Genomic DNA, 16,945 nt, shown 5'->3' with positions numbered 1-16,945 from the left:
TGCAGGAGAGGCTGCAAGGGAAGGCAGTCAGATCTGCTCCCGGAGGGAAAAACAATAAAAGGATTAAAATGTTTAATTGCAGCAATGTAATATGAGTGTAAATGCTCAAAAGTGAGGAAGAAAACATTTCTGTCCTCACAGTAAAGCTGCTTCATCTCTATATGAATGCTATAGGGAGTGCTGTGCATGCTGATGCTCCAGACGTGATGTTAAAAGCCACACCACAGTCTACCGGGGCAGTATAAATATTAGTATAAACATTTAAATCCAGCCCCAGTCTGCACTGGCAAGACTATATCCATCAGCTCAAGCAAGCAAGGGATGTGGTTATTGCACTCAGCACTTGCAGACCATACCTGGACTATTGTGTCCAGGTTTGAACGTCCCAGCTCAAGAAACTGGAGATCATCCAGCAGTGCCACCAAGGCAAACAACAGACACACGTTGCTTCAGGGAAAATTTTGGTGCCACTATAAGAAAAACTGAGAACAAAGTGAATGAATGGAGAACAATTAAAGACTGGAATAAATTATCATGAGAAATAGTGAAATCTCTCTTGCTATAAATACTCAAGGCTGAGCTTGACAGCGCCTTGGGTCAGATAATTTAAGGCCTTGCTTTCAGTAGAAGGTTGGACCAAATGTTCTGTAGAGGCTCCTACCAACCCAGAGTTTTTCTATGATTCTATGATCTACACATATGCTATGCTAAGCACTGCTAAATATTACTTGTTCCGTAACATTTTAAGTCAGAATTTCTCTGATTTTTCTTCCTATTCCAGTAATGAATTAATTAAATAAACAACAACAATAATGACAGGCGGAAAGGAGGACAGTTCACTGCTTTCAGAGTATCTTTATGGAAATTATCCAGCAGTAGGTTTAAGAGGAAGTTCCCTTTCACAGAATAAATAATTAAACAAGCAAGCTTACTGCCAGTGAATTTAGGAAAGCCATAGGATAAACGACTCAAAGGAGTTCCATGAATGTGCTCAATTCCTTTGGTGTCTGCTAAGCATTCTTTATCGTCAGCTTTCAAAGACAGGATATACAAACCTTTGGTCTGATCCGATAGATCCAGTTTTACATTTGAGCCTCATGAACGGGAGATAAATCGGTACACTAGAAGTCAAACATAGTCCTAACTGTCTTAACTTGTAACTCCACTACAGTTTATTTGGATCATCAGTTTAAATGCTCACAGCAGAATGATAGAAGTTACCACTAACATCTAATAAATCGTAAAGCGCAAGATTTATTCCAATTGAGTTGTACACGGAAGAACAGGCTAAGAAGCAAAACAAGGAGAAGATCCAATAATAGCGCCAGCTTCCATTTCTACTTAAAGGCAGAAAGAAAGAGTTAAAATCCCCAAGAAAATGGGATTCCAGCCTGCCAAAGTAACAGATAGCTCTATCACACCAAGGTCATACATCATAGCCACCTCCACAGGTCACTTCTATGAGCAGAGTCGATAACACCTAAAAAAAGCCTAAACAAACACAAAAATAACAGAACAGGATCAAAGATAACACTAGCCATCTGCATTTTAAAGGGCATCCCGTAAGACACAAAACCAACGTTGCACTGAAAGACATAAACCCAACATCCTCCCAAACGCTGACTGTGGAAAAAAAGATCCCACCAGAGAGTTCTTTTTACATTCCAGACACTGAAAAAGCCATTAGAGCAAACACTGCTCTGACAGTAGAAGACAAACATATGGCTTGAGGGGCTATGGAAAGTAGGATTTTTACTGCCAGGCATGCAACAGGAAACTTCTTTGTCTTCTTATCTCTACCTTCTGTAAGTGTTAAACACAATGTTGTTTATTTTTTATTTATCACTTACGGAATTATTTTATTAGTTGGTTTGGAGTCATAAAAAAAAAAATTACAATGGATGCCATAGAGAGACATCCTACAGTCTTCACCTTGACAGTCATCTATTGGATGACAACCTCAAGAAGATAATTTCAGTTTTCTTAGTGACACTTTGCAGGTGACGGGGAGGTTTAGGATATGTGTTACATGTCATGAGAAAACTTTCACTCTTCTAGGTACCTCTGAAGTCAGTGAGATAGATGCCAGACCTCTGGAGTACGCAGCCAGATAAAAGGATCCTCTACAGGTCCTAAATGTGGAAGGAGCTTTGTGCCTGTGGAGCATGCTGCACAAGCATGAGGAGTTCAGAGGTGGCTTGCCTGCATCAAGTCTCTCAAAAGGCATGGCATGGCATGTAACAGATGGTGCATTACTTAAGACACTTACCAAGGACTTTAGAGATCCAGATTCAATTTCAGTTTAACTTTGTACAAGTCTCTTAGTAGGACACATCTACACCATGGATATAGACAGATTTAAGCTGTCTCTGCCCAAGCTAATCTGGAAATGAAAGTGCAGGGAAGACCGCTGCAAAGACACCCAAGCTCCAAATAGGTGATGGGCAGGATTTCGGAGCTCATGGGCAATGCCACGCAGAACTCAACACCAGCCTACCCCTGCTGAACTGCCCTGCACGTGGACTTGCTAGTTTTGGTCTCTGATAGCTCTCAGCCCTCTACCCTGTGTTCCACTACAGATATTCCCTTTGTTTTGGTAGCTCAGCTTTCCATCTGTATCAGGAGGATAAAAGCACAGCCCATATTTCCAAGGTGTCAAGAGGATAAATATATTAAGTGGTCCTAAGGTACTCTGAGATTATGGCCACAGATGTAATGTAAGTTTCTTAAGGCAATGACAATGGAGATGACAGGGCAATCAAAACTCTAAGGAAAGAGCAACTGAGCACATAAAGTTTATTTTTTTCTAATTTAACTGTGTCTTTGCATCCAGAGGACACTGCAGAAGAAAAGGCACTGTCTGGGACACAGCAATAGCTAGACGAAGCAGGAAAAGGTGCTGGGGGCACAGAAGTACAGGATAATCAGATTCTTAACCACCAATTTAGTTTAAAACTACTATGAAATAAGACAAAATGAGATGTTTACATTTCTGAATTACAATCCATTGACAGACAGCTCTTTTACCTGCTTAAGATGATAATTGGTTGGAAACTCTCCAAGACAATATAGAGGAAGAAATGACTCTTGGGAAGAACCCACACTACTCAGCAGTGACACAGTGACTAACAAAATGTAAGTATTCAGCAGCATCATTTAAAGAAAAGTGTGCCTAATATATAAATCAAGAAGCTTAAAAGAACAAACCTCTGATTCAGAAGCAGCTCTTCTAGTAACTTCCAGTTCTCTAACATAGCAAATTAAGTGAGACAATTTGACTGAATAGTACAGCGCCAGTTCTTTTCCCTCCGTTTCATTTCTGCATCATTTCAGACCCAGTGATTGTATGTTGTGGTATTCGGAGATGATTATATATGACAGAATTACCCCAAGATAACTGCTCCCACTATTAACCATTACACAAATTACTTGCAGAGTAAACTGCTTGGTTTAGGTTAACATGCTTTGCATCACATGTGCAGCACGGTAAAGTGTGCACAGAAGCAACTAATGCATCTCTGCTAATGACTAGTAATTCGTTAAGCTGATGAAGCCCTACAGCTTATAGTCATCTGTTCATAATCTTATCTCCATCCATAGCTCATGATTGTCTTGCTTCAATCTTCTTCACCATAAAAAAATTAAAAACCATTAAAACCCATTTATTTTGGGAAAAAAAAACAACCACAAAAAAACAAAACACCACAAAAAAACACTTCTCAATCACAAAACCTTAAAGTGTTAGAAATTAATAATTCTGCAAGTAAGAAACGTAGCATACCAGTTTCTGCTGGTTTTAATTCCTTGCAGCAACTCTCAATACCCATCATACACTTTTAAGAACCAACAGTACTGTGATCTGTTCCTACTGCAGACCTATAATTTGTACCTACAACAGCAGAAATTGTACCAGAATGCACATAAAACAGAAGACATATAAAAGAGATAAATTCAATCTCTGATATCTCATGACTTGCCAGTGTTATATGGGAAGAGGCCAAGAGACACTAGTTTAATGTATTTTCAAAACTACGTATCCCTGGTACGTTGATTAGAAACAGGAAAAGGAATTTTCATTCAAGAGAGTCAGAAGACAGGTGAAGCGATAGGAGCACCAAATGCAGCTTGCAATGAGGACCAATACATTCAACAAGAATCCATGGGTAAAGAATTCCTTCCCCACTAAAGCAGAAGCAGTATTTGCAAACATTATTAATTGTTTTGACGCTGAAAAGTTAATTCTCATTTACTGCATTTAACAACAAAAACGTAGCAAAAACAAAGAGGCCAAGAAAGAAATAAAAGAAATCACACGCTCATCATTCCATGCTTCAGCTTGCATCCCATTTCCAGGGATGCAAGGGGTAACAACCAGCAGCAGACAGCTGTGTCCCAGACAGCACAGAGGCTCTGGGCGAGAGACAAGAGAGCCAGCACGTTAACTGTGACACTGAACACTTAAAGATGGGTTCACATTGGCTACTGAGATTGTGGGGACGTGACAACCACAAACATTGCCTGGATGTATTGTAACCCTGTGGAAAACCTGGCCCTACTTGCATTACCTGAGCAGTGATCAAGCTATCGGCCACAGTGCCAAGTTTTGCAAGATATTATTGAAGATGAGCTGCAGATGACACTTACAATTCAAACAGGCTGCAGGTCCCATGAATATTCACAATCCCTGCTACGCTGGATGGAGTAGTTCAATGGACAGCCATGTGAACTTTGGCCCAGCTCAAGAAAAGCAGGAGGAAAGAACAATCATCCCAGTCAAGTTTTCGAACACTTGGAAGTTCAATTATCTCTGCTGAATAAATTCAGCAATTTAAATTGCTCTTAAACAGCAAGGGACTGAGCGGAATGGAGATCTGAGTCGATTTAAAGCTAATTTGTTTCAGAAAGTTGTGAAATAGCTTTGAGTTCAGTGCCTGCAGCCATTTCTGTAAAGGGATATTAAAACGATTAAGTTCCATGCGACAAGTCCCCAGTAAGTTCAGCAAACATCCACCGTTTAATAACACACCTTCAGCCATGTTAGGTTCCTTTACTTTGTTTGGAAGGTGTGGTTTATTTATTTCTGCAAGGTATTTAAAGCAAAACCCAAGGAATCAAGCAAAGTTCCTCCTTTGAGTCACAGTTTCCATGAGTTGTTGAAAGGTTGGGTAACTCTACAAATTACATGGGATAAACATAGAGGAGCTACTAAGTATAGTATACTATACTACCTGTGTCAACTTGGCTGCCCATTAGGAACATCCTAACCTTACGTACAGCAAAACCCCAATCAACTGAACTTTACTTTCCACAAATTGGACTGCATCCTTCCATCTTTTCTACCTAGGTCTCATTCTGTGGCATCAGCATTTAAATAAGCAAATTAGATGCCTCCTCAGACAGCCAGATAATGGAGTTACAAGCTCATCCTCTACTCACATGTGGAAGACTATACCCCTTTGGATCAACCTCTTGCAGACTTACTTGGAAGGGAGCAGGAACGACCAAAAGGGAGCATGCTAACCAAGGTCAAATCAAGTAGCTCACTGAAATGTTCTGCACGGGTCTAGGAGTCCAGAGCTAAGTAAGAAATACTACGGATATTAAGCTTATTCAAAATTAACAATAACTGCACCCCATGATTAGAACCATCGCTTTATAACAGCTGATACCATCATTGTTTTTAAAGGTTAGGGGAAATGTGGTACAGAAGGCTGAAGAAATTTGCTTGAGGTCATGCAGCTGGAGGATACAAGGAATAGAACTTGAGTCATATATTTAAAGACAGATTTAACTCTGGGAGTACAGGGGGGCAGGGATGGCTGGAAGGGAGTAATTTGTTTTCCAATTTGAAATTCTTATTCCGCTTCTCACTTTCAATGACTATAAACCTCCTCATATACAAATGATTAAACTATGTCCAGCAGGCTACATCATAACAGATGCATACAACAAATCCGCCTTTGAGTCATGAATCAAACCATCATTTATCCAAAATAACAGACACAAACGACTCTCACACCTACCTACAGCTACAGTAAAAACACTTTCACATTGAAGAAAAACAAAAATTATTTTAAAAAAAAAACCACAAAGACCAAATAAAAAGAAACAACCTGAACAGAATATGGTGTTAGCAAAGAGCAGTTACTGAGAGGAACGCTGGGAAAAATGCCGTATCAGGTGGCCTCCCTGTGAAGTTAAAACAGCTTAGACCCTAAAAACAGTTATGGGGGCCCTCACCACCCGGACTAAGCGGGCTAACTCAGCTGTGAGGCAAACTTTGCTACTGGAAATTAAAACTAGTCTCAGGACTCAAGTAATGTCCGAGTATTAGTCCGTCATGTCACCATACAGGTGTTTTAATAGACTTCATTTACATCACATTCATGAACTAAATATTACCTTTCCTTCTCCTCCCAGCCAAAACACTGACATGGTAAAACATGTAGCTAATTGTTCTCCCTCGCTGAGGTCCATGGTCGCACAGGCACACCAACCGAGCCATACCATTTGCAGGAGAAACTAAAACTAAAGCTGGAATCTTTTCACAGCTTATTGAATCCCTACTAAAAACCGAATTCTTCCTGCTAACACGATTGAAAACATCAGGTTTTTTCCAGATTTCACTGTCTTGCTTGTTTCATTTGGTTTTGTTTGGTTGGCTGGTTTGAGTTTTTTTGTTTAGTTGCGGGGTTTTTTTGTTTGGTTGGTTTGGGGTTTTTTGTTTAGTTGGGGTTTTTTGTTTTGTTGCTTTTGAGTAGTCTTACTTTCACTGGACTGTACAGCAACTGCTACTGCACTGCTGACTTACAGCATTAAAGTCAGAATACGACAGAAGTAAATACTGCTATTATGTCAAGAGAGAAGCATCCCAGGGTCACTCACTGTCTCTCCCTGTGTCAGAAAATGGGCAATATCAGATAACGCAGCCAGGGGAGGACAATTAAAAAAAAAAAAAAAAAAAAAAAAGAGAGAGAGAATTTGAATGTTTCCTGTTCTAAGCTGTACTTAGCTATTTTGTTCTCATTTCAGGGACAAACTTTCCGCCCCTCTTAAACCTCAGAGGTAACTCTGTTACGCGTAGGGACACAGTCTCTTCACAAGATTTAACTGTCTGTCCAACAGGTTCAGCTCAGCATTAGAGCTTTGGACCTCAAACTAACCAGTACCCTACAGCATGTGCTCCCGTTTGATATAAACAAGTACGGATTAACTTATATAAACCATTCTAAAATTCTGAGCTGCTTCCTCAGTACCAAGAGCTGTGCCAGCAGCCAGACCCAGGGCATGGAGACGCTGCCTTTCTCTTAGTGTGACCTGAGACTCTGGTAAAAGTCACCTGCATGGCTGCGGTACTGCTGTCTTGATGCTCACTGCTAAACACACAACATCATTTTAATCTACAGAAAAAGAGTATTAATTACTTCCACTATAAGATTAAACAAATAATTAATGTAGAAAAAATGCTCTCCAGGAGCATTATCCTGTATCCATTATTTTAATAACAGTGTATCGATGAAAAATTTGCTGTATTTGACTTTTTGCTGCTACTTCTGGACCAGCAAGTTTCCAGCCCATATTTTCCTCTTCTAGTCTTATTTTTTAGTGACAAGAAAATGCCCCCAACCTATTACAAAATTTGCTTTGAAACTGAATATTATATATCTGACTTTGTAAATTTGACTCCATTTAATTTAGATAAGTTATAACTTCTGCTTATAATTACACCATTAACTATAGGTATTATTCCCGTTGGATTTTTTGGGGGGCAGTTTAAATATAAACAATTTAACAAAGAAACCACATTAAGGATCTTCTTGACTATGCTTAGCTTTTCCTTAGCTCTTCCCAAAACACAGAAGATCACAGATTTAATAATCTTGCCATAAAATCACCCTAATAAAATGCATTTTATAGGGACTTATGAATGAATTAATTAAATTAATAGAACAACCCAAAATTTAACCATGGCCACCATCTACTTGCAAAGTTCTCTAGTGATGTTTTGACAACTTATCCCTGTGAGTTAAAAATTTCCCATTGAGGATGCTATGAAATTCTCATTTCACAAGTGAAATTTCTTTTAAAAATTATGTTTTACAGAAATTCCATTTTATAGCCACTAAGATTTGCTGATACATTTTGTGAAAATAATTACTGTAATTCTTTTATCCAATAAAACAATGATGCAAAATCTACCCTAGAAAGTCATGCATCTTAAATGTTTGTATTTGGCGATTACCTTTCTTGACAATTAAGCTGCGATCTGTAGAAGCAAAAATCGGTATTTTATTTCTTCTGCAGAGCTATATTGGCTACTTTGCAATCTCCATATGTTTGCACATAAATATTTTCGAAGAAAAACTAAATCAACCAACATTTGCAGTTGCCCAGTCCCCTTGCAAAACATATTATGCACTTAGGATGAATTCAGTGTAAATCATCATCCTAGCCGCACAATTAAATACTCTAAGCTTCCTTAACCCTCAGCTCAGACTTTCCTAATCTCTAAAAGAAAGCAATGCCAGATGGCCAAGAACAACTGTTAAGAATCAGAGGGCCACAGAGAAATACCTGAAGCTCTTAGTGATATGTTGGAGAAACACCTTCTGTTTCAGCTTAATGCTGGGTCCCACTTAGACCCATTTGCTTTGCAGAACTCATATGCGACCCTTCCACGTTAAATAATACACATGCTACTAATTTTCAAAAACTGTATTTTGTTGTCATAAATATGATTCGCAAATGCTGAATTCTTGCTTGCAAGAAGCAGCCACCACCTCTTTATCACAGCAACACTGTCTGCTACAAAATGACAGATAGGATCCACCAATTGCTGTTCTCCTCCATTACCTTCAAACATATACATGTGCAGACATATATATGCATATAATAAAATATTTTAAAATATATTTATTATATATTCTATCTGGTGGATCAAGGTTTTGTTGTAAACTACTCTGAAAAGTACCTGACACCTTGCATTTAGCATTTTTCTACCATCTCTCAGATACACCATCCCAGAGTATCATTTTCATTCTCCATAGCCTGGTTCATACCAAAAACACGTATAATAGATAACATGCATATATAACTGGTCTTCAAGTATCTATGAGCTGGCTGCCAGGCTGAAGGAGTAGTACAGCTCACTGCCCCATGAGGAACAGAATCGGTCCCAACCTCTTCCTTTGTGTCAGGAAGCAAATAACGGGAAAAGATTCCTCTTTTTTAGAGAAGAACATCCTTCTTTGGGCCAACATTGAGTACCATTCAAAACAATAATGCCCAGCATTCTGGGACACCAAAGGATACCACCAGTCTTCATTTTCAGAGGAAGCACCCCAGAAACACCATTCTACCATGGTGGAACAACACTTCCCATGAGACGGCCTTTCTGCTACCGCAGGCTCAAAAACCATGTAGCTTTGTGGCAAGCAAGCTGGTCAGCTGGATTGCCTATTGCAGCTGTACAGCTGTGAGGCTAGCATCTGTTTAAAGACTCCCTGGAACACCGTTTTCCCACCTGTTTCCAGTTGCCTACATAGGTTCCTGTTATAATAACCCCCAAACACTGCTTGCCTTTGTCAGAAGATAACAGTGTCGAAGTGGTCCCCTTGCCTCTGAAGACCAGGAGTCACATTCTGCTTGGAATTAAGGTTCAGAAAATTTCATGCTTAAAAATGAATCTTCTCTTTTTAGAAATAAATAGCTTGCATCGCAAAAGGTGACAGTCACTGCTCAAGAGCAGATCACAGCTTCATGGTTTTAGATTTGGGTTTCTTAACAGAAATTCAGAAGGAAGCAATGAGAACACGCAATCCTGGGAATGGAAAAAATGGGTTAAGAAGAAAGACAGGGCTGAAATAGCAGAGAATGCTTCAGGACAGGCTGGGAGCAGAGGGTACTGGCAGAGCTGTGTGGAGAGCCCAGGGCTGGGCTGGCAGGAGCGTTCAGGGCAGGAGTGAGAAGTACCTCAAGTACACGGTGTCAGCAAGGAGCACATACGGAGCCAAACATCCAAAACCTGTCAGCCAGCCATAGAAGAATTAACGTAGACTCCAGGTACAAAGCCAGAGGCGGCAAACCACAGAACACCTGCCTGCAGTATGCTTCATTCTAGCTCGCATTTCCATGAGTAAAAAGAGGTGATAATGTTGTTCATTTGAATGGCTCAAGACAATAAAATAGCTAGGTAAAAAAACCCCAATGAATCTAGCAAGACTGCAGTCCTCTGGAAGGATGCACAGGAACATCAAGACTGGCTTGCAAAATTGAGTATAAGCTAGCTAAAGCGAAGAAAGGAGGGCTTCCGAATAATTGAAAACAGGCTGGTGGATCAACTTTTTGTTGTAAACTACTCTGAAAAGTACCTGACATCTTGCATTTAGCGTTTTTCTACCATCTCTCAGATACACCATTCCAGAGTATCATTTTCATTCTCCATAGGCTGGTTCATACCAAAAGCATTTCTAGAATCTTATACAGAGACGTGGTGACAAAGTTTAGAAATAGAAAGAAAAGTGGTGTAAGCCTCACAGCAGAAGACATGGTGGGAAGTGGGCAAAGGGAATTAAGAGGTAAGAGTAAGAGCTGAAGCAGCACAGGGCACTAGAGAACTGTTCCAGACCGTCGGCTAGCTTTAACCTAAGCAGCAATAGCTTTGTCCAGTGGGAGCTGAGCAGAGATGAGCATGCAGATGAGGTCTGAAATATTTTTGCAAGTTCAAGGAATGGAAAAAAATGGACTCTTGACAGTCTGATGCAGAGTCAAGAACATTGCTGCTTGGGAAAGAAAGATACTGCATCTGAGGAGGTGAGGGGTAAGAGATACTTAATGACTGATCACAGAGGACATGAGTAACAATACCAGAAAAAAGCTGTTCCAAAATTAAACACAGCATATAGCACATGAAAAAAATACTTCCAAGGTGTCAAAGTAATGCAGCATTGGGTCAAATAGCCAGTTTGCTATAAATATGGTGTGTTCAAAGTGATTTATTCCAGAAATACTTAAGACAACTTTCTGGTAGGATTGCTGTACAGAAAAGAGAAAAAATAAAAAATCACAAGTGAACTTTGATCAGGTGTTCTTCAGTGACCAGTTCTACCCTTCTGTTTACGCAGGATGCCCACAAGTTCAGTGATTGTAGCATTTTCAGATAGAAGCTCACTGTTACTTGAGTGGTTCAACACTGTACCAAATCTCCCATTAACTCTTGCTCTTAAAGGTTATTTCAGTAAGTGGGTCAAGATAAACAGAGAAGCTGCTAGTAAGACTCCTAATTTCAGCAGTGATCTCTCTACGCCAGAGGCATCTATCTGAACTAGACTGTTGATGTCCCTTTTTCTAAAATAAAGCCAGGGGTGGTGTTTTTATTTATTTATGAAGCTTACTGTATACTTCTGGAGCAGAACCACGAATGACTTTGTTCACGTGCCCAAGCTTTGCAACCACCAGGACCATTTCATGTTGGGCTATATTTATGCACACTCAGTATTTCACTTAGCCTGTGATTTCCTCAACAATATTGTTCACTCGAGGCTGCCTAGCTGCCAGATGACTTAACTTTTCCTCCTTCTCTTGTACGTGACAATACTTTGCTCAAAGTAGCCATTACGCTTTTAACTTGCTTGCTGAGGCTTTGTTACAACTCCTCATGCCTCTTGGCTGATGGAGGAAAATCAGTTTTGATCCCTCAGAAGCAAGTGCAAGTCTCCGACTTCACACACCAACGTGGACAACTGCAGCTGAAACTGCATCCAGATTAATTCACTGTTCCAGTCATGTCACATTTATGCTGATACCTTAAAAGGTTAGAATATACATTATTTATTGTTTTAAATTGGAGAAATGGTACAGAACTTCCTTCAAATGGAAAAGCAGTTTGTCAAATGAAGTTTGCAATAAGCAAATGAGATGTATGGTGACAACAAGAATGTACGTCAAATTTAAATTAACCTGCAGTTTAATGCAACATGAGGTATTACAACAGAATGCAAAAATCCTGCCACTGAAGGATTTTAATGCTACAATAATTCTGCTTTCTGCTCTTCCTTAAAGGGCAACATTTCTGTCCTTTCTTAGATAACCCGGTTCAAAATACATATTAGACCAGCAAGTTTGAGGAGTTGGTAGCCAAACTACAGTAACCAGGTAGTAATAAAGATACAGAAAACATGTACGTTTTCCCAGTAGACACAAGTTTAACACTGAAAATATTCTAAGCAGGTATGAGAGGGAGGGAGGGAGGGGAGGGGGGAACTTACTGTACTGCTTCAAAGATGCACTATACACATAATGCAGCAGTACAGGGTACACTAACATATGAAGGCAACTGAAAAGGCAGTACTCACCCAAAATATTAAATTGAAAAGGAACATCATGTATTTCAAACAACACAGGCAGCCTCTTGCCATGTTGCACTTCTTAAATTCTAAAAGGAAAACAAAGGATAGATCCAGGTAAAAGACCACGTATTTGCTGCCTTTGGGTGCACTGTATTTGTCACTTTTTACGCCAGTCCCAGTCCCAACGCCGGTCCCGGTTCCGACCCCAGTGTGGCTCTGTGTGCGTGATCCAGTTGTACCATAGAAAGCTCCAGCCGTAAAACCTCGACCAAATTGCCTCCCTGAGGTAGAAGGTTTAGCAAAATCTGAGTCTTTGCTATCCAAAGATGGACTCCGATGAATTGAAGAATCCTCACTACTTGACTTCTCCATGATCTCTCTTTTCACAGTTGTCAGATTTAATGTATAGCATCTCTCAGCATTAAATGCAGTGCCTTGCAAATGCCACAGTGCGATAAGAGCTGCCTGTGTTTTGCTTCTCTTTTTCTTCGTACATAAATCAGATAATCACTGCAGAATTTATTCATTGCATTGTTGGTGGTTTTATTTTTTATAGCAATGTAGGCTGTACTCTATCTGTAGCATGGATTTATACATTAATATCCCATGCAAGAGCATACTCATGATTTAGCTTGATGAATCAGTTATGCAGAACTTCGATTTTTATTCAAGAGAGCCATAAGCTCTTTCTCTCCACTCCTAGTCTATAGGCAGCCCTCTAATCTATAGGCAGCAGATGGTCCTTGCATCCATTTCCAAAAAGCTTCTGCAGTACACCTGGGAGACTCTCCTTGAGCCGGAGCACTTTCCTTGCTCTCAGCTTCCCTCTCTGTGTCTCTCTGACTCTCTCTCACAAGCTGTCTTTTTTCCTTCCACCCATTTGCAGTATCTCATTCAGTAACCAGCTACCGGAGCGCACTCTGTGTTTCACTGCTGTTGCCGTGAAATCATCAGCAACTGCAACCACTGGGCATTTCCCACAGAAAACCCTGACCTAACTATCGAGTAATAAATCCACCCTCCTGCTCGCTCCTCCCCTCTGCTTTCCATCGGGCCAGTTAGCAGAAGCCTTCTCCCCCAGAGCACGCCTCCATGACATAATATCTTTAATAGGATTAGAATTACTCTTGACTATACAAGTGCACAACAGAAAATCTCTTTAAATGTCAAGTACTGTTTAGCTGTTTATGAGCTAGAACTACGAGGCAGTGATACTCCTGTAACGCAATAAAATACTGGAAAAGTATGAATTAGATAGACAGGTGCTAACCTCTCCCTGCTCATTAAATTAACAGCGATTTACATTTCTTTTCTGGCTGGAACGAATGCCACGGGACAAGGAACTGGAATAGAGTAGCACCCAGCATACACTGAATAGGCACATGCCTCAGTGATACATGCACATAATGTGACGCCATCACCTCTGATATAATTAACCATAACCAGAAAAGCAGAGCTGCTGGCTCTTACAGGGTCATCAATCAATTCTTCAAACTCTTGAAATGTAAGGGTTTCTGCACCTGCAGCTATTTACACGCTGTTTAACTAGTATGTCAGAGATTGTTCTTGTGTATGGCAATAAGCCATCCTACATTGCAGGTAGTCTGTGAGCTAGAAACACTGACCCAAATGCCACATGTCCTTTCCAGATAGTAGCACAACGTGCCTGCTAGGACTCCTGAAACAGAGAGGACATGACTGTGCACATGTGTATGTGTGCAGGAAGAGAAATATTTCAGGTCATGCCTGGTGCTTCCAAATTCGTCACTTTGTCATAAGCATAAAAGCAGCACACTGATGGTGCAAAGTGATACAGCAGATTTCAAATGCAGGTTATTCTTTTCTCTTGGTAAAGAAACCATATTAGGAGGGCGCTATGAATGAAAAACAGCCACCAGGAAAAGCAAAAATTATGCACAACTTTCGACTGACCCTTCCATATCCACATTATAATGCACTGTTAATTATTTTATCAGGTGTATCTTTGCGAAAAGATAATTTAACATGGATTCAATCTTAGACAGCTATGCCCAAAAGCCCCTTAAAATTCTGTAATGTTTACGTAACAACATCAGAATCAACACCCTAAAGCAATGCTGTACCTTTCTTGACAGGCTTTTTCTGAGAAAAGTTCCCTCCACCATCAAGTACTTCACATCACAAAAATACCCAGTGTCTGTATGTGTCACATCTTTCTCTCACCTCTTCCGCTCTAGAATAACACGTTAACAACAGACAGGCCCGAGCCTGTATCAACAGTGTTTATTCACTTTGCTTTTCAACCGTCATTTCAGAACTACCTGCATCAAATGTGCCCATCAGGAAGACAACTGCAAGATGACCACTCAGTAGCGCGCACCATAGCAGAAAGGCTACATGCAGAACACCCAAGATGATAAATAAAAAACTTTAGCTGTGACCAAAGCCAGGCATTTCTATCCGCACCTACGGCGCGCATACAAACGTCCACGTTAGCAGTCATCAAGAACTAACTTTCTTAGAAAAAAACATGGAAGAGATTTGTAGACCACGGCCAGGTACCCGCCTCACACACTGCAGCCTGCAGGGTAAGTCGCATCCGAACACAGGGCAAACAGATGTCTTGAGTATGGTTTTAGAAGTCTGAAAAACCTATTCTGTTTGAAATTCACTTACTGCACTGTGAAGTTGTGCCTTTGCAATCCTGTGCTGAAGCAGCTACTTTCAGGCTTTTTACTTGCCACATGAAATCAAGCTCTCAACCAAAAAATTATGAGAAGGTACAAGTATTTTAAGGCATTTTTTCCTGTTGCACCCATTGGTTTGCCACTGATGTAGACTAGCTACAGCAAAAAAAAAAAAATAAACAGTGCTGTGCACTTCTGAAAACTAATGCAATATAAATATTTGCCTTAGCTTCCCATATGAAGATACATAACAATAATAATAAATCCACAGTCCTCAAGGTTAAAAAACTGAAAGAATGTTTTGTAATAAGCAAAAATCTCCACAAATCCATTCAGAGTTTGTAAATAGTGTAAACATTTCTATTAGTGGTTAAAAATAATAATAAAAATTCGTAATAAATAAAAAGGCAACATAACTGTCCCTCCAAGCTTAATTTTTTCAGGTTTTCGTTATTAGACTTTATCGAGGCTTTCCAGTTTTCTGTTTCTGCCTTCCAAGGCTACAAAAGATTAGTTTTCTTTACATTACCTGTAACGCACCTTCCATTACGTGTTCTCTATGACCGGTCTGCATCACAGTCTATACTTCAGAGCCGAGAACCGAAGACAGGTAGAGCCGGCAGCCAGCTTCAAACCCAAGCCTGGGCGAGGAGCACAAGGGCAACCGCAGCTCCAGATCTGCCTGCCCTCCCGCTGTGCACCAAGGAAACATACCACCCTCTTAGGGTTCTGCTCTTCCTACCAGGAAGACTTTACAAGCTTTAGTAACCTTCTGCCACTGGAATTCGTGGCCACGGAGCAGCTTTACAGATTAGATGCCACTTCCTCCTGCTGGAACTCTTAACTCCGTTTAGCTGTAGCTCAGTTAATAAATCACACAGAACTGCTGATTTGCTGAAAAAATAAACGGTGCAAAACCTGTCAGCAATTCATCCAGCTGTGTTTTGACTAGCCAGCGCACTTCACTCTGCCTCCGACTGAGACTTCGGTGGTAGGTGTTGCGGCGAGTCCATTCAACACCACCTTACGGTGGTCCCACTCGACAGCGTAACCTCAGCACAGGAACAAACACGTTTTGCTTCACTACGGATCTCGTCTCTGTTAAGTAATTAGGGCATGAAAAACGTTCAAAATCTCACCCTGTACTTCATTAATCTTTGATTAGTGAATCACAGAATTTTCTTGCTGATAGATGTTTCCACATCAAGAAAATAATTTCAGACCCATACACAAATGCCTGGGACAAGGCAATGAACATCAATGAGTCCATCGCACCTAAATGGCTCAGACAAGTAGTAAGGGTAAGAATTTAGGCCACTTTCAGATACTGGGTAGGAAAACAGATGTCACAATGGCTGTTAGCAGAAAAATGGAAAGGAGGGGTATTACTAATAAGACCCAAACAACATTGGCTGGTTCTCCTGCGGAATCTGATTTACTTGGTGCCCTCCCAGGAACAGTCCACCATAGCCCTCAAAATACAGATCCCAGCAACTTCAGTTTTTATTGGAAGTCACAAAATTATTTAGTGCTTTTTCTCAGCTCTTGGTTTTATCTCATCAGAACTTCAGTGCCAATTATGCCAGCTACGCTGGTTCTGAACCCTTCTGTTACTCTTCGCCCTCTTCAGCTGTTTTTGCACAACTGGCTTGTGGAACCATACTGCAAAACAGAGCACAAGCTGACCAAGTTTATGCACATATTTATAACCATGTATTTATAAAGACATATTACAGACATAAAATGTATTTCAGCCACATATAAAAGTGTTGTTTATTTTTCCCCTTGTAAAAGTTCAAAATCCATTTTACAAGACACTCCCCTTAAATGATCTTGCTGATCCAGGGAGAGGGACAAGGCAACAATAGGCAAGAACAGGAACAAACACAGAAGCCTGAGCAAAAATATCTCAAGCTTTTGTTATAGTCCCTC

General features: G+C 40.3%; 1 protein-coding gene across 3 annotated transcripts in view; it reads right to left on the bottom strand.

Moving 5' to 3' along the window:
• Positions 1 to 16,945, bottom strand: part of TSPAN9 (tetraspanin 9) — a 185,085-nt gene that overhangs the window by 89,393 nt on the left and 78,747 nt on the right. For 2 of the 3 annotated variants that reach the window (XM_055807603.1, XM_055807604.1), the window contains one exon: positions 12,354 to 12,433. In XM_055807603.1, the coding sequence (XP_055663578.1) occupies positions 12,354 to 12,416 (63 nt within the window). In that variant the 5' untranslated portion in view covers positions 12,417 to 12,433. Of the gene's footprint in view, positions 1 to 12,353; positions 12,806 to 16,945 lie in introns of those variants that run through there. The other variant, XM_005234399.4, reaches the window with a different exon arrangement.

Source organism: Falco peregrinus, chromosome 6 (assembly GCF_023634155.1).
Source record: "Falco peregrinus isolate bFalPer1 chromosome 6, bFalPer1.pri, whole genome shotgun sequence".
Taxonomy (NCBI): domain Eukaryota; kingdom Metazoa; phylum Chordata; class Aves; order Falconiformes; family Falconidae; genus Falco; species Falco peregrinus.
Note: the sequence above shows the minus strand (reverse complement) of the source record. Positions and strands in the feature narration are given on the sequence as shown.